The 22668-nt window shown below is 41.8% G+C and overlaps 1 protein-coding gene across 7 annotated transcripts in view; it reads right to left on the reverse strand.

Moving 5' to 3' along the window:
* PDSS1 (decaprenyl diphosphate synthase subunit 1) overlaps nt 1-22668 on the reverse strand; it is a 43170-nt gene that overhangs the window by 12939 nt on the left and 7563 nt on the right. For 3 of the 7 annotated variants that reach the window (XM_039521837.1, XM_039521842.1, XM_039521841.1), the window contains exons 5-7: nt 5293-5434; nt 3325-3436; nt 3118-3227 (exon numbers count right to left, since the gene is read on the reverse strand). In XM_039521837.1, coding sequence (XP_039377771.1) covers nt 3118-3227; nt 3325-3436; nt 5293-5434 — 364 coding nt within the window. Of the gene's footprint in view, nt 1-3113; nt 3228-3324; nt 3437-5292; nt 5435-8955; nt 9054-22668 lie in introns of all 7 variants that reach the window. The other 4 variants (XM_039521840.1, XM_039521839.1, XM_039521843.1 and 1 more) reach the window with 3 other exon arrangements.

Genomic DNA, 22668 nt, shown 5'->3' on the forward strand with positions numbered 1-22668 from the left:
CCTGAACAGAAATCCTCCACTTCCATATTGTCCTTGAAAAATGCCTTTCAGTAACTCAGGCTACAGCGACTCTCAGGGCCATCTGCCACTATTTACTGTGGCACGCATGTACTACTTTGGCCATAGCTTAAGCACACATCTACCATGTAGTTAATATACACTGGAGACTGTGACAGCTTTAGCCCCTTGATAGACTTTTAATAAAAGTGTATTTAGTTACCTCAATGGCATTTTGGTTCTAATGTAATGCTTTGGAGATGCAGACGATAACTAGTGAAATTACAGGAAAAGACCATCCGTATCCTGTTTAGACACTGTCCCAGGAACACACCAATCGTCCTTCCTCTAGATTAATTCTAACTAAAATCCCATTAGAATTAGTTTCTGCCATTTTTTTCAGCCAATATTTTATCTTATTTATATGCAACTGGAAACAACAAGCATCTTTTCCTTCCCTTAACCCGAGAACTGAATTGGCTCATGCTAGCAGGACTTATCCTAATTGATATTCTTAATCACCAATAATATAGCCTTAGTTTGCCCTTGCGAATGAAGTCATCTTCATCTTGGATACTTAAAAGAACCCACTTTCAAGCTACAGATAATGATTCTGATGACCATTTTTCTGGCTACAAAGAGCAGAACTCCTTCTGAACCCATCAGCTCTCCTTAACTAGCCCAAGAAAGTGTGCTCCAGGCATTCTCTGCCACTCATGCTATCAGTACCATTCTTCCTATCCTTGCTGACCTATGAAGAAAGAAACTGAGGGAAAGACTAAAAAGTGTCACTGTCATAGTGTGAAGAGCTATAGTTTTGCTCCCAAGGATAACCCTCTCTCCCTCACTTTTATTTATAAACATGATTTTGCTGCATCTGAAATGCTAGATTCCCAGTGGTGAAAACCATAATTATGCACAGTACAAGTACCAGAAGGCAACAGTAAAACAAACTCTCTTTCCTATCAACTGTACCTCAGCTACGCTTTAGACGGATGCCCCTGAATCCTTGGCTTTTGTGCAAACTCTCAGAGAGGCCAAAAAGCAAACTGAAACGGTGGAATTTGTAATGAGAATCTATCTAATGGGAATGAAAGACCCTGTGAATTCTTTTCTTAGGTTGTCAAAATTGCTATCCAATAGCAACAGCTTTCAGTTACACTGAATATGTGGTGAGTCAGAAGCGTGATGTGACTGTCTTTACTTAGGCAAAATTCTCACTGAAGATTTGAGCCTTAGAGAGGAAAGCTCTATCACACATTACTATTCATATGAGCCATCCATGTCCTGATCTGTTTCTATAAAGAGTTTCCTAAGAAAATACATCTGAATCCTTTTTGGCAGATAAAATTGTCTACTTCCAAAATATATGACCCCACTGAAGTTTAGATCCTTGGATACTATTGCATGAAGTTAGTAACACAGCTGAAAGCATGACTGTTTTGAAGGTAGGTGTAGATCTGGTATCAATGATTGGTGGTAGCCTTTTTTCAAGGACCCCAACTTTCTTGCAACATTAGGTCTAAGAGGAAAAAATGCTTCATTTGTGTTTTGTTGCCAGTGGATATTCCCAATCTGCTTCAGAAACACAAAAGAAACTATCATGAATTTAAGCAACTTTGGAAATAGATTACTCTTAGTTAGAAATGAAACCTTTACAAGATTTAGGTATACCCAAATGTTGTATGTGACTGCAACTGGAGTGTTTTCTATTTTCCTTGAACTGGTCAGATTTCCAGATTCCTCTGACACAAATTTTTATGGAAAGTATACTGTACTGAGAGTGTTCCAATAAGGTCTTACAATATTGGAAATAATGTCCTGTTTTACATAATCCACTTTATTTAGGCAATTTTCAACTGCTCTCTATTGCAAGAATGTACCACTGATTTCAGAATAAAACACTTAACAATAACACAGTGTGTTAGACTAATCCTTTTTGAACTGCCTCTTATTGCTAAGGTTATGTTCCAGCTACACTTCCCTTTCTGACAACATTATGGCTCTCTTTTTTTTTTGGGGGGGGGGGGGGGAGAGAAGAGGGGAGAAAAGCATTTTTGTCACTTTCTGCATTTTCTGAACTTGTAATAAACATGTTTTTTTGAATAAGAACTTGTCTGTGCAAGTCAATATTCATTTGTTGTGTAACAAAAATAACAGAATTTGGTGGTAAATACGGAGAGTAGGATATAGCAGGGTCTAACTGACTGTCAGTTTGCTTGGGACTCAGTTCTTGAATTTATGCTTCTGTCATTTTACAATAATGGAACTAGACATGATTGTTTTAGTCACCCCACACCCACACAACTAAAACCATATTCAATGTATAAGACTTAATGAGGAGCAGAAGAGAATGTATTTCCTAATTAGAGCAATGCTAAAAGGAAGAACACAAACTGTTTACATTTTTTGCACTGTTTTCATGTAGGGCTCTGCATTACAGTTTACTATGCTACACAACAGCAGACAACAGATGTGAAAGGAAACTTATATTTAACAAATTATAAGATGAACAGTTCTCGGACATGGATTTTAAAAATAGGCTCAAACTTCTAACATTTTAGAAATCAGCTCAGGAGTCGATAGTCAATCTTACTGTGAATCGAGTGAGGAAAGAGTAAAAGTCTGTCTCTGCATAAAAAACAGAAAGGAAAGAATGAAAACCAATAATGGAGGCTGCACAGCTGAATTGGGATAAAAATCTTAAACAAAGATCCATTAGGACTGTGGCAAAATACTAATTGAAGAATCTAGTTTGGAGCATTTCCAAAGAAAATAGCAAGTAACTGGGAATTTAATAAGAACATAAGAACGGCCGTACCGGGTCAGACCAAAGGTCCATCTACCGACAGTGGTCAATGCCAGGTGCCTCAGAGGGAGTGAACCTAACAGGCAATGATCAAGTGATCTCTCTCCTGCCATCCATCTCTATCCTCTGACAAACAGAGGCTAGAGACACCATTCCTTACCCATCCTGGCTAATAGCCATTTATGGACTTAGCCACCATGAATTTATCCAGTCCCCTTTTAAACGCTGTTATAGTCCTAGCCTTCACAACAATTTAGCTGTGAAGCTTACAGTAAGGTATGTTAACTTGAGGAGAGACAGAACGTACATACTGCTTTACAACTGTTTGCGATAAGACTTGCAGTCTTCTTAAAGGTCTTCTCGAGGTAGTGAGCAAATCTCTCATTTTCATTTTCTTTGGAGCCCAACTGAAGGAATTCACCTATAAAGATGCAGGAACAAAGTCTTTATTTTTTAGGTTTATTGTTTAGACAAAGAAGTATAAAGATACAAAGTATAATGATAGAAAAAAACCTTACCACGCACCAAATCTTCAATCACCTGACTTAATACCGATATAATAGTAGTGTTTCCAATTCTTGCTAAAGCAACAGAAGCTGCTGAAAGGATAAAATCACCAGCTAAAACAGCCTGAAAAAAACGAGAAGATTTTATTTTTTTTGTTTCGTTTTTAAATGTCTCTTCACATAAAAAATACTAGGGACCATCTGATTCCCTGTATATTTTCTAGGTCTAGTCACATTACATCGTTTCCCTCATAAAGCGTACATTTTGGACTGAAAACTGGAAAAGGAAAAAATAGTTACAGTATTTAAATTTGAACCATTTTGGAGTTCCCATGTTACAGTGATCTCTTTTTTGCTATATCTGAACGTGTTTTACCTGTGAGGTAAAGAAATAAGTTTTAACCATTATATATTGTATTGTATGGTCACTGCGCTACTGTTATTGTGTAATGTCAATTAGTTCTAAAGTGTCTTAAAAATCTTGGAAGTGTCATTGATCTCTGTCATCCCCCAGGACTTCCTGAATAATTTTTTTTCCAAATGCTTTATGAAGAAGCTTAGTCATCTTACATATTTCACAAGAGAATAACAGCAAAGCCTTTACTATCTTAAGGCATATATTTAACATTTTAAAGCCTGAAAATTCTAATGCTAGTGTAAAAGCTCTTTTGGTTTGTTATTTCAACAGGGGAAACCAATACATGAGGTGCTTAAAAGGAGGCATATTTTTATAGCATTCCAACATGATTTTAGCTACTGTATGCAACTGCCATTAGAGTCTATCGGAATCACATAGTAAAAACATCTTCCCACTATACTTTGAAAATATAGGGTTAGAAAGTTTATCCATTTTACCCCCTGTATATAGGAATTCATAACATGATCACAACTGTGTGATCAGCTCAGATTGTACCCCTTTTTCTAAACACACCCAGCTTCCACCATAGCCACACACTACTGCCAAGGAGACACACACTAAATAAAGTAACTCCTCACTTAACGTTGTAGTTATGTTCCTGAAAAATGCAACTTTAAGTAAACGAATCCAGTTTTCCCATAAGATTCAATGTAAATGTGGGGGGTTAGGTTCCAAGGAATGTTTTTGGGGGCAGTAAAAAGACATTATATACTGTACAGTACTGTACTGTGGTGGGGAGGTGCCCCGGCTCACCCCTGGGGCTCAGGGCTGGGGATACAGGGTCTGGGAGGGAGTTAGGGTGCAGGAGGGTGCTCAGAGTGGGGGTGCGGGAGGAGGCTCAAGGCTGGGGCAGGCAGGAGGTGCAGAGCACTTACCTGGGGCAGCTCCTGTTTGGTGCAGGGGGTCTGTAGGTGGCTCTGCGCAGCGTGGCACCATCCCCATGACCACGATTCTGGGAGCTCTCCCTCTCTCCCCCGGCAGGCAGGGCCACCCAGAATGCAGAAAGTTCAGAAGGTTGGCAGTCCGGCCGGCTTTGAAGGGGAAAGCGCTGTTTCTCTCCGGTCGCTGGCTGCGCGGCTGCCCCTGCTACTCCTGAGTCCCCTGGCCCATGCTTGCAGGGCCGCATCCCAAAAGGGGCTTTAGAGCTGCAAGCCAGGGCCCCGGGACCCCCTTAGCCCAGGGTCCAGCAGCTCCTAAAGCCCTGCGTTCCAGGTGGCCCTGCCTGCTGGGGGGGAATGGGAGGGCAGGAGGAGCAGCTTCCCTGCTCCCTCCCTCCCTCCCAGAAAGTCTTAAGCACTGCTGTTTGGCAGTGGGGGAAGCACTGGGAGGGAGGGGGAGGAGGCAGAGAAGAGGAACTTGTGCAATGCTCCCTTGTAAAGTCAGCCAAATGACGTTATAGTGGAGCACTGCACAACTTTAAACAAGTATGTTTCCTAATGGAGCAGTGACGTAACTTCGAAACAACGTTAAGCGGGAGGACATTAAGTGAGGAGTTACTAAATTAGCAACATGACAAATAAAAATCTCCACTTTACCAGTACTGTATACAATGACAGACTCACCTTTCTCTCCCCCCAGATTTGATTAACAGTCATTTTTCCTCTCCGAGAATTTGCATCATCAATGACATCATCATGAACTAGACTAGCAGTATGGATCATCTCTGCAATTATGGCCACAGAGCGTTGGCTTGCTTGCACCTCCCTAAAATTATAAAAAAACCCACACCTTTAAGTGTCAATCAAGCATACTATGTGCACTGCAATATGCTCATGAAAAACCTCTATGCAAACTAAGAGAAACTATTATTTTTCAATAGCAGTGGTTCTCAAAACATTTTCATGTTCTGAACCTATCACTGACTGCCAACCTTCTGAACTTTGTATAAGCAGACAAGAGAAGTCAGATCATTTTAATACAATGGGTGCAATTGGTTACATCTCCCCATTTTGTAGCAGTCTGTATATAGGCTTGTTTCTGCAACTCTGAAGTTAATGGGAGTTATGCCATTAATTTCAATGAGAGCTGAATCAGGCTCATATATCTATCTATCTATCTATCTGGATATAGGGCTTCAACATCTTACCTCACTGCTTGCAACCCTCGCTGCTCGCAACCCTCACTGCTCCAATATCCGCAAGTCAGCATACAGTCTGGTTCTGTCTTTCTGTGTTTGTACTACTGCCATTCCCAATTTTGATGTTTCCCACAAATTTGATTGTGACTGAATTTACACCAAAGACAGACTTGGACAATGATACTTGAATAAGACACAGAATGCAGATACTTGTGAGTTCTACTAGACAAAAACATCTGAAAACCTTTAGTGTTCCCTGGGCTGTGCTACATTTAGCAAGAGGCATCACTATTTTAAAGTTGCTATCCTTCCCTACTGTAACAGAAGCAGATTTCAAGATCATGTGAAAGTGCCCTGTAGACCACAGTTTGAAAAACTACCACTCTAAGAAAATTACATTAAATGGTCCCAGTTTTACTGAAGTATCCTTTCTTCTGTTTATGTTATTTAAAGAACAATTCCTCCACCACGACCCTGACTCAGGAGTTCTGATAAATGTAGTAAACTTTAATGGCAGGTTCAAGAAAAATAAGAAGGCTGCAAACATGAATATATAGCTGAGTATAGGTTTGGAACTGAAATTTAAGTAAATTTTGCTGATAATCCATGAGCCAGAATAGATGCCAGATTACTCTTCCATAGGAGTGCAGGTCACCACAGCTAAGTAGAAAAAAACCCGAAGACTGAATGAACATAGGGAACAGATTTGTTCTACAATAAGTTGCATTTTTTAGTCCCTTTTTTGACCATATTTTATAAATTTCACCTTACTCTTCCCATGCAGCCCTAGCGATCTTTGTGTAATACAATGGCATACTTTACATGCAAAACATTCAAGAATCAGTTGAGGTCAAAGTTTGCAAGAGGAAAAGACTTTTCAAAAATATTATTGGCGACTTTTAGACATTAACTTTCTTTCCCCATCAATACTTGTGGGTGAAACATACATACAGTAGAACCTCAGAGTTATGAGCTGACCAGTCAACCACACCCCTCATCTGGAACTGGAAGTACACAATTAGGTATCAGCAGAGACAAAACAAAAACAAAAACAAAAAAACCCGCAAATACAGTACTATGTTAAAGGTTAACTACTAAAAAAATAAATAAAGGGAAAGCAGCATTTTTCTTCTGCATAGTAAAGTTTCAAAGCTGAATTAAATCAATTTTCAGTTGTAAACTTTTGAAAGAACAACCATAATGTTTTGTTCAGAGTTATGAACAATCTCCATTCCCGAGGTGTTCATAACTCTAAGGTTCTACTGTAGGTCTAATTAAGAGCAAAATAACTGCATTAAAGGAATATTCACAGAATGTCCAGTTCAAGTGCAACCCCGATTTTTCCAAAGCATGGTCATGACCCCCAGGATTGTATTGTACTCTTTCTATTTTAGGTTCTGCAGCGTTTCTCAAATGCAGTCACTATGGCTGCTTCAGGCCACCAGCGGCTCTTCTTGCGGTCACAGCTTCCTGAGCTGTGACTGGGAGAAGTGGGTAAAGTAGCGGCCTCTCCCCTCCGTTGCTCCTGGATGCACTGCCTTGGTGTTGGTTGCTGGGGCCACCAGCAAGGGTTAGGTCCTACCCACCTCTGGAGATACCTAGGGCACAATGCGGGAGGACCAGGCAGCCAGTGAGTTCCCCACCTTCCCAGGAGTGGTGGGGCTCAGGCTTTGGGCTTCAGCCCTCGAGCGGTGGGGTGGCAGGCTCTGGCCAAGGTGCTTCAGACTCCATCCCCAGGCTCCAGCTGCATGGTGGCAGGTCCCAGGCTCTGGACGCACTGCTTCGGGCTCCACCCACCCGCTGCCTCCCCCGGTCCACCATTCAGGGCTTAATTTGTCCCCAGGCTTGGCAGGGCTGAGTTAGGCTGCTGTGAAAAGTGATACTCGTATGTTTGTTAATATCACTGTTCACAACAGACTTACTAGTTAGCAATAAATAAATTACAATGATTTGGACATGTATATACACATATTTGTTTTTCCTGAAGCTAATTACATATTTTAGCAAAAAGTGTGAAAGCGGCCACCAAAAAATTTGTCCTGAGAACCCCTAGTCTAGAGTGAAGTAATGAGGCAACAGACTACATTGTGCCCAAGAACATCTGGTTCCAAAGAGACCGCACTCTGGAACATTGCAAAGTTGATTGGCATCCTTGTTGCTGAGGACAGTTTTAAAGGGATGCCTGTAGCTGGACTGCCGCCCCTTAAAGTCTGCCTTATCTTCACTGTGCTCCACACATGGGAGGTCTGAATTGCAGACTCTCCAAAGCTGGTTGACAACTCACTAACATCTGGAGACATGACCAGCAAGCTTAGAAATCTGTATTCTAAATTTGAAAGACATAGAATACAGCCTCCAACGACTGTTGAACTGACTCTCTTGATTCCTCTAAGATTTTGGGTGTCTTCAGAGACTGAGATAATTGGGATTGTATTGCATCATTCATTATGTCTGAATATGACCTTGAACACTTATCAACCAAAGCCACACATTGATTGGCCAATTAAGTCTTTTGTCACACCAGTGATTTAACTCAATGGTTCACAGGTGCTTATTTATTTATTTTTTAAAGAGGTGGAGGGGAAGTAATGAGGGAACATATATGGGATTAGCTGGAGTATAGAGGACAGCAATGAGGAAGCAGAAAAAGCAACATTTTCAAATCATTCCCTTCATCAGAAGCGCCAACCTGCTCTCCCAGCAAAAGTCTGAAACTTAAAAATGAGCCAATCATGCTAATTTCCAGCAGAACCAGAATAAATTAAATGAAAGAGAAAACACAAAATCTTGAAATCACTTCAACTAATTACAAAAGGAATTTAAGTCTTGTTGCACGTGGTTTAATAATCAGCAATGAAACTGGAAGGTGACATCTTGCCAGTCTGCCAACATAGGTGCCAAGATGAGACCCTATTTTTATGCAGAGCACCTCATAGCTTTTAGTGGGGAATTCTGCATGCAAAACAATGGCAGGATATGACCTGTAGTTTGTTAAAAAAGGAATCACTGCTCGGTATAACAATAAAAGCTGGACACTTTCATGGTTGTTTTAAGATAGTTCTAATATGCATTAGAAACGTTGTTAGTTCAACACTTCAGTATAAATTTTTTTCCATAAAGTTACTTTTTAGTAAATCATACAACTTACCTTAAAACAACTGTAAAAGTTTCCAGCCTTTTTCAGGCATTCAACTGCTCATTGGAATTCCCTTTCTCATAAACTATGTCAGCAGACTGGACTTCCTGCTGGAAAGTAGCAGTAAAATGGCAGCGCTCATTGACACACCAGAACCATTCAATGCTATGAAGATAGCACAATAATGACAGACATTTCAAAAGCAAGTTTTGAAAGTTCTGTTTTAAAAGTATAGTTCTTCTCCGAAAAGTGACTTTAAAAATGGCATTCTAGGGTTCACATTTACGGTGTCTCTGATTTTGGTACAAAATGTGCCAATTTTACAAGGAACTTTTAAAAAAAATTAGCTAGTATTTCTGAAAATTCGATCTGGGCAGCAAGCAAGGTCCTTTCAATCTCACACATCAGTAACAGTAATAAAGATTCTGCAGGCAAAGTTATTCCCTGATAGGAGCATAGTAAATTTTGTTGATGATATTCAAGAAATAATAGGAACTTGGTCCTTCTCTCTTAGCAGCTTCCACTCTGCCACGCTAACAGAAGGAAAATAATTTTAGTGATTAAGGTTGGCAGATAATGCTGGATACATACAGACTGTCTGAGGATGATGGTGCCATTTTTACACAGTTATCAGAGTAGAACCACACCACCATTTTATGTATTATTTAGTAAATATGTGCAACCTTAACTGCCTTTTTGTGCATATGCATTATGATAGCCTTTAATTACACAATCATATATTTTTTTATTAGCAGGCCCCTTGCTTTGTTTTGTACACATACTGGACAGACAATAAGACAGGCTTGTATAGTGAATTGGTGTTGGGACTGCAGTACCCTTGACCTTTTCTACTAGTATAGTGTGCAGTTGACAGAGGCCTGCTGCAAGAGGCAGAACGATGTTGTGGGTAAGGCAGTATTTCTGTACGGAACTCACTATTTACAACTTCATAGAGCTTTGTAACACCCTGCCAGGTAGGTAAGTACTGCTATTCTGATTTTAAGGATGGAGAAAAACAGCAATGGGTGGGCTCTCACCAAGTCCTATGCGCTGACCACACCTCTCAGGATAAGCTTTCACTCCCTGCTGGGAATCTTTTGCTGTGGAGGAAGTGTGTACGTTCAGGAGTGTAAACCAGAAATTGCGAGGGTGCAAGAGGGAGTTGGGGAGGCATGGATTAGGGAGCTGTCAAGGCAGCTACCTGATGCAAACAGCTGAACAATAAGCAACGTACATGATGATTGTGAGGAAGTGAAGATGCTGTCAAGTAGTCTTGTACTATAATAATGAATGGAGTGTAAGAACTGATATAGATTGGACAGTGGCAGAGACGTCAGCTTTGTTTCTGTTGCCCTTCAAGGGGGTCTATTCTCCCTACTTTGTTTCTAAGTGTCTTGTGTTCACCCCATTTTTCCTCCTTTGATATTTCTATATCTCTTCCTCCTCCTCTTTTGTTTCAGTTGCTCTCTGAATTATGGCTACAGAAGAGGACATGCATATTTCTAGTTACAAACTATAGGTGGTGCATCTGGGAAACCAGTAAAGTGCAGCAGCACAGCTCCAGTCAGGCAAAGGGATAATTCTCTTTAGTGATAATTCTGTGAGATTCTCCCAATCTGTGTTGTGAATAACTCCAGGAGAATGTGTGAACACACAGGATTCACACAATCCCAATTTAAGCCCCTTACCAGGACTCCAGTTCTCACACAGAGATAAATTTCAACAGTTAAACAACAGACAAAAAGCTATTGCCCAAGGGACCTAAACACTTAGGTTTGTATTTACAGCACTACGATCTTTAAAAGAGAAGAAAAATCATACCAACGTTGAACAATTTGCATACTTCATCCACTGATCTTGTGATGAGGACACAAGGGATCCAAAACATTAACTGAGTGTGTAATTTTCCTTGCAGTGGCTTGGATAATGTGAACTTGTTGAAGGGGAAAAAAAAAAGCTAATTTTCTGAGAATAGTTTGGGGACCCATTTTTTTTTTTTAATTTTAAGAACTATGACCATGCCATCAATCCTGAAAGCTGTTCTGCGTCGGTGGATCCCTGCTTCTGCATGGAGCTCCAATAGGATTCTGCATGGGCACCAGGATCCATCCATGCAGAACACATACCACAATTAGGTCTTAAGATTGTGTAAACTGATGTTCTGCTATTTTAATAGATACAGAGGGAGCATTTTCCTTTCTACTGCTATTTACACAGCAAACAAGATTTTAACAGGGGAAAATATGTTGGATGCAGAAGGTTGTACAAGAGTTGGGACTGGCAGTTGGAGAAGAAAATGAAATGCAGTGTCAGTAACACAACCCCTGGAGGCAGAGAGAAGGAGGGCTCAGCTGATGAAAAGCAGAGCAAACTGTCTGAAGAACAGTGCCAGGGAAGGGAAAGGATGAAGAACAAAAACCAGTAAAAGGGACCATTCAGCAAATGGCTAAAGGAGACCAAAAAAATCCACCTGAAAGTGGGAAGTTACTTTTCTGTAAAAATTGTGCTTTTCTGAAGAGATCATCTGGCAGGAGTCACAATCCTGTATCTTTGTTTCTTTGCACAAGACTAGCTGAACTCTCTTAGCTCTAAAGGGTTTTTGATCTTTGTGGGCAACAGTAGCATGGTGAAGTATAATCAAGCCACCCTATGAATATCTGTGGGCTATCTCCCCCAGCCAGATATAATGCTGCCCTCCAACTGTTTCAGTCAATTTCTTTGATTGCACAGAGGGGTGAAGCTCCTAGAAAGAAAAGTAAAGTAAAAATGATCATTAAGATATGACAAAAAGTGCTTCAAAAGGAAAGATAGGATCCATGAGAAAAACATCTCAAATAAACTCCAAACATGAAGGGGAAGTGGATGGGTGAGTGAGATTCACCCATGATGACATTTTCAGAGAAGCAAAATTATAGATGAATAATGTTCCCTTCTCCATAGGTACCATCTGTGCAGAATTCTCAATCTTGGATAGTAAAAAGAAGGAACTTGCCAAAAGGAAATGAAAGCACAGCTGTAAAGAGCCGCAAGAACAAAGCTAATGACAATGCAAACAGGAAATACATGTTCATGTATATTTATCATATAGCATACAATGACTAAGAGACCTCTCAAAGTTCAGCATCAGATCAGGTATATGGCCTGCTAGAAAGACCTCAACACTAGAGAAAAGATCCAGGCAAAACTTGCAACTCATAAGCCAATATCCCAAAATAAAACAAACCTTAATTTTTGGTCTACCTCCCCAACCCTGGAAACATGCATCAACATGAAAAACAGTATACTGCAGACTTGCATAAACATACATATATACATTGTGTAAAGTCATCTAGATTTATCTAGAGAGAAAGGAGGCTGCAGCAAGGAAGAAGAGAAAAAAAGTGAAATCCTGGTATTTCATTCCTTTTCCCCTTCCAAAGCATTTCATTTTTCTCACTACCCAACATTTCATTTCCAAAACTTACCCTATTGTCTAAGTGACAGAGAGGGCTGAAATATCAAAAATGGTTCGGGAAGCACTGACTTCATGAAAACCAACGAGCAAAAGGTGCCAGGGACACCAGTCTCCATGCCAGAGCTTTTGCACTGAGAGAACAGGCATCTGCCTCAGCACAAAAATCATTCCAGTGTACCGAGAATCATACTCCTGCTGATACGGGGGAAGGGAATGCCCGAAAGCTGGTACAGAGAGTTTAATGAAGGCAGCCTGTCTAGCCACAGAGGAGCCTGCCCATGTCTAAAGGAGAAAATGCACACCCCACCCCATCCATTTTTCTTCAGGACATTGAACAGATGGCAAAGCTCACACCAGATCATCCGAGTTCATCTTCAGAGTTGCCAACCCAGTTTAAAAAAAAAAAAAAATCAGCACCCACTTTGATAAATGATTTTTCAGCTGCTCTATTCTGGGTCAGGAATTGAGCATTAAAAACATTGCATTGCCACCATTAGCTGAAGCAAGGGAAAGATTGAAATTAAATGTATTTTTAAATTAGTAAAAGTGGAGTGGTGACAATAAATCATAATGTTAAGATGAATACAATGGTGTAACTGATAATAAGGGTTTAATGATAAAGATAGTTTTCAGCAGTTGCAGCAAGGAATAACAAGGTGATCACAGGGAATCATAGCCAGTGAAAGTAAAAAGGTGGTCTCGGAGTGATTTGGCCAACAGCAAAAAGGCAGGCTGAGGTGAAATAAAGGTCACCCCAAAAACCTGGAGGGAGGAGTCAGTCGAGCATGGCATAGGTTTTCAATCAGGTCCACCTTTGTTTGACAGGTGAGTTTAACAGCTGTGATTGGTTCATAAGAACAGACCAATCAGGGAAGGCATAAGGATGATAATTGTGGATTAAAGAATTAAAGGATTGAAGAAACAATCTATCAGAATAGGCTATAATCTGTATACAAGGCAGGTTGCTGACAGGCTTCATTCACTGTGAGTGGGAGGTGCTAGAGTGAACAAACAACTGGAGAATCATCAGACGCTGAAGGAAAAACAGCTGAAATCACTGAAGAAAGAAGAACCAAGGCAAAGCAGTTGGAACAGTGGCAGATAGAGCAGAGGGACAGAAGACTATGGAGAAGTAAGCATGATGACACTCGCATGAGGAATAACTGGATTGCATGACTGTGTATACCTGGGATAATAAAATTGGATGTCTGTTTCTTTTTTATTCATATATATAAAGTTGTAATTAGAATTTGTTAACAGCATCTTGCATGTGACTGGCCATTGTATGTGGAATGTAAGCACTTAAAGTTATTTCCCCATTGCATAATATTGCAATGTTGGGTACTTTAATGTGTATGTACCAAAGGCATTTACTTTACCTTTTTGATGTATGCCTTTTGAAAGAATTTATGATGTTTCAGATTTATTGTGTCAAAGGTTTTTTGTTTTTGTTCACCCCCCCCCCCCAAAAAAAAAAAGATTGCTGCCTGAGTGTCGATACTCGAGCAGAAGGCTGTATCCGTGTCCTCTCAAGGGTCAGAGTTAGTCTGTTCTGGGAGTTTTCCCAAAGGCCAGAGAGAAACCCCTGGCAATTTCTCTAGGGCAGGCCACCTCCTTTCACTCACTAAAAACAAACTGAGGATTAAGTAAATGACCTAGACAGGCCATTGTGGGGGTACTTTAAGTCTGATTTGGGAGGGTAACAAGCGGGTGTCCCTGGGTGGGCCCACAGCACTATTTGAAGCCTTATGGAAGGTATAGTGCCCCCTAGTGGATAGGTAGATGATTTACTTATTTTAGTCATTTGTTTTTGTAAGCTAGTATTCTGAGTACTGAGGATGAGTAGCTCAAAGAAGGGGGGGTTCTGTCCTAAAGAGAGAAATACTAGTAAGTATTAGATATTGATGTGTTGAAAGCCATTGTGTTAAGTCAGAATGCTCAGATTATAGCCACCCAGGAAGAGGCCAGTAAGTGGCACAGTGGAAACAAAAAATATTAGATGGGCAAGTTGCAGTGGAGTCTGTAATCACAAAGATAGAAGAAGAAAATAAAGTTAGCCATGGGGTCTGTCAGTGCCAAAAAATGTACTCCAGAAAATGAGTTGCAGCTAAGAAGGAGTGGTAATGGCTGTAACGGGGCCAGAAGGGAAAAATTGGGATAGTAAGTTCCCTGAATGGTGCAATAAAGAGGAAAAGACCGACACTTGTAGTAAAGATTTCTCTAGTTAACAACTAGCAATAATCACACCTCAGATTAACTTCATTGGCTATGATACTTCCACTATTATGAAAGGGATAACCCCAAGAAGCTCCCTCAGAGACTCTGTGCCATGGAACAAATTAGGGTATTGGGCAAGTCCACAGGTCCCCTAAATAGGAGTACAATAGCAAGTTGGTTGGCTAAGACGTCTGCTATCCGTGGGACAACAGGGACAGATGTCTCAACCCTGGTTGCAAAAGAACTAAGTAACCCATGTATGTTTAAGTTAGAGGAATCCAAAAGGTTAAAAGATTCCTCAGACCAGGTTCAGCAATTGCCCCAACAGCAACTGGAATTTTGTTTTAGGGAGAAGGCTCAGCTTGAGAAGCCCACACTACAAAGAAAAAACAGTTTAAGGGATGAGCTGCAGATTAAAAAGCTGCAACTCACTTGTGATAAGCAATGGCTTAAAATGATAAGGAGCAAGATTGCTTCTTGAGGAAAACTGCCACAAAGGCAGAAGTATATGTGGTTCTGAACCCACAGAACCAGCAGACTCTGGCTAACCATGCATACTGCCAACAGGAAGTGACTTGCTTACAGGAAGAGCTGCAAGCTATACAGGTAGTAAGCAGCACAGCTCAGGGAAGCGGTGCTGTGGTGAGCATTAAGAAAGATGTGCTCAGAAAACTGGAGGAAAAGGACAGAGTTAGCTCCGGTATAAGTTCAGAAAACTGTTCTAGATTTCCCTATGGAAGTAATACTAATAGACTTCACTTCTTTTCAGGTTTTCTTCCCAAAAGGGGATTTTGATTCTGTAATGTCTTTTCCTAAAGAGAAACAACAGGTAAAATTAAAAACAGAGTCATGTATGACTTGGAAATTAGTGCATAGAAATCCTGAGTTGATTCAGGGAGGTACTATAGTATGTAATGTAACACAATCTGAAGGAACATTAGTTTCACAATTTGGGTTTAACAATGAAAACAGTAGTAATGTTTCATAACTTAGATGTTGCTTTAGTGTAGGATGAGTTGTAGGTAAAATACAGAAAGGCTGGCCACTTCCAAGGAAAAAACCTAAAAAAGTATCAGTGGTAACCTTTTCCAATAATGGTCCATAGGAAAAAGGAACCAACACCGCAAACAAAATAAAGCGAAAACCAAGGAAAGAGAGCTAAAGTAAAAATTGTGCCTCTTATGAAAGGAAGAAAGTTCCCGATGTGGTTAGAAATTGGTTTGGGGAGAACTGTTGCAGAATGAGCCTAGGGATCAGATCCATGGACTACCTACTGAAGAATTGCTTTGGAGAGTAGCCAGCCATGAAATAAGTATACCTACAGCTCTCACACATTCCAAAGATCAAGTATAGGGAGGCCGAGCGCCCCCATCTCCCCAGTGTCAGCAAAAGACCATGCTGACCTAGTGACACATTTAAAACAGGATATATGGGACAGCAGAGCAACATCCCAATATAATAGCAACACTATCTGAGGATAACGAGGTGAGACCACTAATATATTAGGGTAGATGAAGAAAAAATTCAGCAGTTATGCTATTTAGATATGGGATCAACATATTCAATATTAAATATTCCATTGAGTTCCATAGAACTGATCCCATATGTCATACTTGAAACAAAGGCGATTAGAGGAGTATATGGGATTGAAAGCGCCGTTCCGTTGAGTATTCCACTAACAGTAGACGTGGGAAATAGGAGGGTGCAAAATGTTCGATTCAGGCTAATGGAAATAGGGTTTAATGGATTAGGAATAGTAGGATGGACATTTTGAAGCCACTCCAATACTCAGTAGACTTTGTAAACAGGATATTATGGGCAATGGATTAATTAGTTGATTTAAGAAATGTAAATAGTTAAGGTTACATTTAAAATGTTGTTCAATAAAATTGTTAGAAATGATACTCCCACGGGAGAAAAGGTGTCTATTTCTTTTTACCGAAAGAGCCAAGATGATTACTCTTTTTGGTATCAGTAGTTACTGGATTCTGCTATGGTGGTGCGAATTTGGAAGCTGTAAAGTGGACAGCGAAAATCCAGTGGAAAGAACTCAACCAAACTGCTGCCAACAGTAATGTTAGCTGTCTCCTTATCTTTCCAAAACCAGATAGTAAAAATATAGAAAACTGGGTAGTCAAGGTCACAATGGGACCTTCAGGGGATGTAATGACACAAAATTTACATAAGTGTTTTATCTCATTTGTTGCCCTCCAATAGTTGGGGTATTATCAATACTCATGCTTTCCCCTCACCAGGAATAACAGGGTGTGAGGGGACAGCTAAAGAAAGAACAGGCATAATATTGGGAAAGGCAGTTAAAACTGGACAATGGCAGTGTACCCTAGCAAATGGGTCTGGAGTATTTGCACGCTCTAGCAGCCTCTTGTAGACCCAAGCTGCCCGAACACATGCCTGTTATAGCTGCAGCACCAAGAAGTATATTCAGGCAAAAGAAAGGAAAACCACCACCACAAAAGTATGCAAATGATCTATAGGAATGAATAAGGAAGGACGGTGTATAGTCCCACAGATTAAGGTGGCAAATATAAGGGGCGACCATACCTCACAGGGAGCCTCACCCAACCTGTGGGATGAAGGCGAGAACATCTAAATTTCTGTAGTTTTAAGTGGACAAAAACATCAATGGGTATGGACAAAAGAAGGGAAAACATGGGCGCATGTAACTGACATAATGTCAATGGGGCAGAACATGCCTATTACAAACAGTTGCCCTGGAAAAGATAAACCTATGCTATGGTTTAAAGGGGTCTGCATCTGGAAGTATAGAGGATTAAGCAAATATACCCACATTTTGAGCGGGAATCCCTCATGTGTGTTTATGGCATAGTATGCCTCTAGGTGGATAAAAGAAGAAAGGGAAACCAGATTGTTAAAATAGGCCCATAACAATACCAACATGAACAATGCTTTATTTAATATTATTAATCCCCAAGGAGGGTACAAGACGACAATTCATTTCATGGCTCAACAGAAGGTCATATCAAAGAATCAGTTAAGCTTGCAAGCACCATGATATAGATAGACAGAATGTAACAATGGGTGCAAAAGTCATAAGAAGTCAAGTTTTGTTTTCCTATTGGTGTGAAGGTAATAGAAATATAGCAAGGAAACATGGAAGTGGAGCAAGAAGAATTGTTGGCCCTAAAAAATTTAGTAATGTTTCACCATATTATGGGTATCTAAACCTGAGCAAGTTAAAATTGGTCCTTACATAATAAAAGAGGATGTTAGAAGGCAATTAACACTAGATCCCACCTACTCAAAGAAAATAGTAGTAAACTTTACTCTCATGAATATCTGATCATAGAACTATCGTACGTCAAATACGTAGAATCTCTGTTTATAGTAGGGGTGGGCAAACTTTTTGGCCTGAGTGTCACATCACGGAATAGAAAGTATATGGCAGGCCATGAATTTTCACAAAATTGGGGTTTGGGTGTGGGAGGGGGTGAGGGTGCTGGTTGGGCGTGCGGGCTCTGGGGTGGGGCTGGGGATGAGAGGTTTGGGGTGCAGGAGGGTGCTCCATGCTGGGATTGAGGGATTGGGGGGGGGAGATCAGGGCTGGGACAGGGGATTGGAGCGTGGGGAAAAGCTCAGGGGTGCAGGCTCCAAGCGGTGGTTACCTCAAGCGGCTCCTGGAAGCAGTGGCATGTCCTTTCTCCGGCTCCTAGGTGTGGAGCGGGGCCGAGCCGTGTGGTGCAGCCCCCAACCTGGTTCCTCAGCGGGAGCTTGTGGGCTGGCTTAAAATGGCCCCCAGACTGTAGTTTTCCCACCCCCGGTTTACAGGATGGAAGAGATTGGTAAAAGTTGGGTTTTTACCAAGAATCCCTACTAAGAAAGTGAAAAGAGATCTGCTAGACATGGCTCAAAGAGGAGCAGGAACAGGTGTCTGAGTATTAAAGAGTATAGATGTAGAAGTGCTGGCTAATAAATAAAACGCAGTAGGACAGCACTTAGGAGCTTTATCTAAATCTCTGAAAATATACCTCTACCTCGACATAACGCGACCCGATATAACACGAATTCGGCTATAATGCGGTAAAGCAGTGTTCCGGGGGGGGGGGGAGAGGAAGGCCGGGGCTGCACACTCTGGTGGATCAAAGCAAGTTCGATATAACGCGGTTTCACCTATAATGCGGTAAGATTTTTTGGCTCCCGAGGACAGCGTTATATCAAGGTAGAGGTGTATATCTAAATGAGATAAGTAGTAGTCACCAGTGAATAGCTAGTTTACTCCCTGAATGGGAAAAGCTACAAGAAGCAGATCACTTAGCAGTATTACAAACAGTGAAAGTATTACAGAGCAATATATCGATGGCACTAGTTTATACACACGCACAAACATGGATTAATAATTTGGTAAAAGCCATTAAAAGGGATGGAATGATTTGGGTGCCACTGACAAAGGTGGCTGAAGGACTGGCCAGAAGAACAATATGAATGAAGTGTTGTGATCAGAGCTCTCTCTGCGAGGGCTGATGGACCGACCGATCAAGATGATCAAAGAATGAGTGGGATCCTGCCTTCAGAAATAAAAAGTGTAACGTGGCCACTATTTCTGAGCAAAAGTTGTATCCTTGGTGGAAAATGGTAAATTTTACATATGAGGTACAATTAAAACAAATTACCATCCACATAGTAGTAATGTCTGATGTTCAAACAGAATGGATATCCCCTATTGTGGCATTGGGACTAAATCTTAATAAGAGCATAATGCAGCCAATGGAACAAAAATCATGGGTCATAAAGCAAACCTCTGTATGGACAACTGTGGAACCTGAAGTTTGTATGGAAGAATGTGGTATTGGATACATTTGTAATCATGATGCTGTGCAACCATACAATATGTTTAAATTCAGAAAAGGGAAAGTGTCACTATGAACTAGATCCTTTTCCATTTAATGGATCTGTAGTTGTGCATATAGGGAACAAATGTGTATGTATTAGAAGATGGTGCGAATGGTTTGAAGTTAATCATTTGTTTAATATAACACATGATTCTCATGAAAACCAATGTCTATACAATATAAATTAATAATACTGAAGTGGCGATAATAAATCATAATGTTAAGATGCATATAAATGTGTAATTGTTTATAATAATGAGGGTTTAATAATTAATAAAAGATAATTTTGAGCAGTTATAGCCAGGAATAACAAAGTGGGGGTCACAGGGAATCACAGCCAGAAAAAATAAAATGATGGTCTTGAAGTGATTGGCCAATAGCAAACAGGCAAGCTGAGGTGAGCTAAAAATCACCCCAAAAACCTGAAAGGAGGGATCAGTTGAACATGGCATCTGTTTTCAGTAAGGTCCAGCTTTGATTGACAGATAGGGTTGCCAGGCATCTGTTTTTTGAGCATAATGCCCGGTTGAAAAGGTACCCTGGTGGCTCATGTCAGCAGAGCTGACCAGGCCTTTAAAAGTCGAGCCAGCTCCGTGCAGCTCCCAGAAGCAGCCGACATGTACTACTGACTCCTAGGCGCAGGGACAGCCAGGGAAGCTCTGCGCGCTGCCCCCGCCCCAAGCGCCGACTTTGCAGCTCCATTTGGCTGGGAACTGCGGCCATTGGGAGCTGCGGGAACAGCACCAGCAGATGGGGGTAGCATGCAGAGCTGCCTGGGTGCACCTCCACCTAGGAGCCAGAGGGACATGCTGGCTGCTTCCTGGGAGCAGCTGGAAGTAAGCGCTGCCTGGAGCCAGCACCCCAACCCTGAGCCTCCTCTCCTGCACTCAAACTCCCTCCCAGATCACCTCCCACATCCCAGCCCCCTACCCCATCCTGAGCCCCCCCTGCACTCCACACCCCTCGACCTCAGCCCCACCCTAGGGCCTGCACCCCCAGATGGAGCCCTCACCCCCCCACCACAATCCCCTGCCTGGAGCCCCTCCCACACACAGAACCCCTAATTTCTGGGCACACTCTGGGCCTGCACCCCTCCACCCAGAGCCTGTACCCCATCCCACACTCCAAACCCTTGCCCCAGCCAAGAGCTCCCTCCCACACTCAGAACTCCAAACCCCTCATTCCCTGGTCTCACCCCAGAGCCCACCCCCCCAACCCTCATCGCCTCCTGCACCCCAACCCCCTGCCCCAGCCTGGTGAAAATGAGCGAGTAAGCAAGGGTGGGGAAAGTGAGCAATGGAGAGAAGGGGGGGGGGGGAAATGGAGTGAGCGGGGGGGGCTCAGAGAAGGGGCAGGGCAGGGGCAAGGGAGTTAGGGTTGCCAATCTTCTGATTGCAGAAAACCGATTAACAGATGAGTTTAGCAGCTGTGATTGGTTCATAAGAACAGACGAATCAGGGAAGGCATAAGGATGATTGGTGGATAGGTATGCTAATGCTGATGATTGAAGATGGAACCAATCAGAACAGGGTAAAAACTATATATAAGGCAGGGAGCTGAAAGGCTTCATTCAGTGAGAGTGCAAGGCGCTGGAGTGAGTGAACATTAGGAGAATAATCAGAAGCTGAAATCACTGAAGAAAGAAGAACTAAGGCAATGCAGTTGGAGCAGTGGCAAACAGCAGAGGGACAGAAGACTGTGGAGAAGTATGACGACACTCACATAAGAAATTAGAATGTATATGCCTGAGATGATAAAGCTGGATGTTTGTGTACATATGTTTATTTTAAGTTGTAATAAGAACTTGCTATCAGCATCCAGTACGTGACTGGCTATTACATGCAGAATGTAACCACTTAAAGCTATTCCCCATTGTATAATATTGCAATGTTGGGTACTTTAATGTGTATATGTGCCAAGGAAATTTATTTTACCTTTTTGACATATGCCTTTTGGAAGAATTTAATGTTTTAGATTTATTGTATGAAGACGCATTGTGTCAAATAAAGTTTATTTTTGTTTGCAAAGATTGCTGCCTGAGTGTCAATCCTTTGAGCAGAAGGCAGTATCTGTGTCCTCCCAAGGGTCAACACAGTTAGTCTGTTCTGGGAGTTCTCCAAAGGTCAGAGGGAAACCCCTGGTAAAACCCTGGCAATTCCTCAATAGTGGGCCACCGCCTTTCAACTACCAAAACCAGACAAATTGAGGATTAAATTACTGATATAGGCAGGCCATTGTGGGGGTGCCTTAAGTCTGATTTTGGGGGTAACAACTTCTAGCTGTGACTCACCTGTAAGTTTTGTTTCACTGAATATTGCCGTGTGAGGAATAGCGGGCCTCACACCCAGGTCGACAGGGCTCAGACTATGGCCATCACCCAGCAGCTCACCTGAACCAGTGGAAAAGGAAGTTTGCAAAGCTCTAGCTCTCAAAAGGTCCCATCCATGAACCTCCAGATTGGGAGAGATGTCCAGCCTCATCAGCTGGCTGTGACATACTATTTAAGCCAGAAAAAGGCACAGAAAGTTGTCTAAGCAACTAGGAGAATCCTTGGCTGGCTATTACTACAGACCCTGCTTACTTGCCTGACTCCTGAATCCTGCTTTCCTGTCTCTTCCCGCTATCTTTACTGCAGACACCTGTCTCTTCCTGGTTACCTGCCTTACTCCAGATGCTTTCTCCTGCACCCGATCCCTGATGCCGACTCTGGCTTCGACCCCTGGCTTGATTCCTAACTCTACCTCCCACTTGAACCTCTGGCTTGGCAACTGACTCTGATTCCATTACACCCGACAACCCACGCGCACCCATAGCTGTATTGTACAGCATCAATACTTTTGAGGATAGTGGTTCAATGCTCAGATCCACCTCTGTTGAGGAGTTCGTGAACATTCCAAGTTACAAACTTTATTTGGGTCCACAGAAAAGCTGGATGACCAGTCAGGTGAAGCACTCTGATAAATTTGGGTGCAGCAAGCACTTTTTAGGGATTTTTTTCCATCCCTTTCCCAATTTGAGGACAGCAGTGCTTGGTTATTACGATTGCTGACACACCTAGGAAGGATACAAACATGGCATCTACACCAGTCTACAACCAACGACCATCACTCCCAGGCTACCTGCGTGCAGGATTCTGACTAAGGACTTCCAGCAGCATCCTTTCCCTGTCTCTGTCGGCATGTACCT

Source organism: Mauremys reevesii, linkage group 2 (assembly GCF_016161935.1).
Source record: "Mauremys reevesii isolate NIE-2019 linkage group 2, ASM1616193v1, whole genome shotgun sequence".
Taxonomy (NCBI): Eukaryota; Metazoa; Chordata; order Testudines; family Geoemydidae; genus Mauremys; species Mauremys reevesii.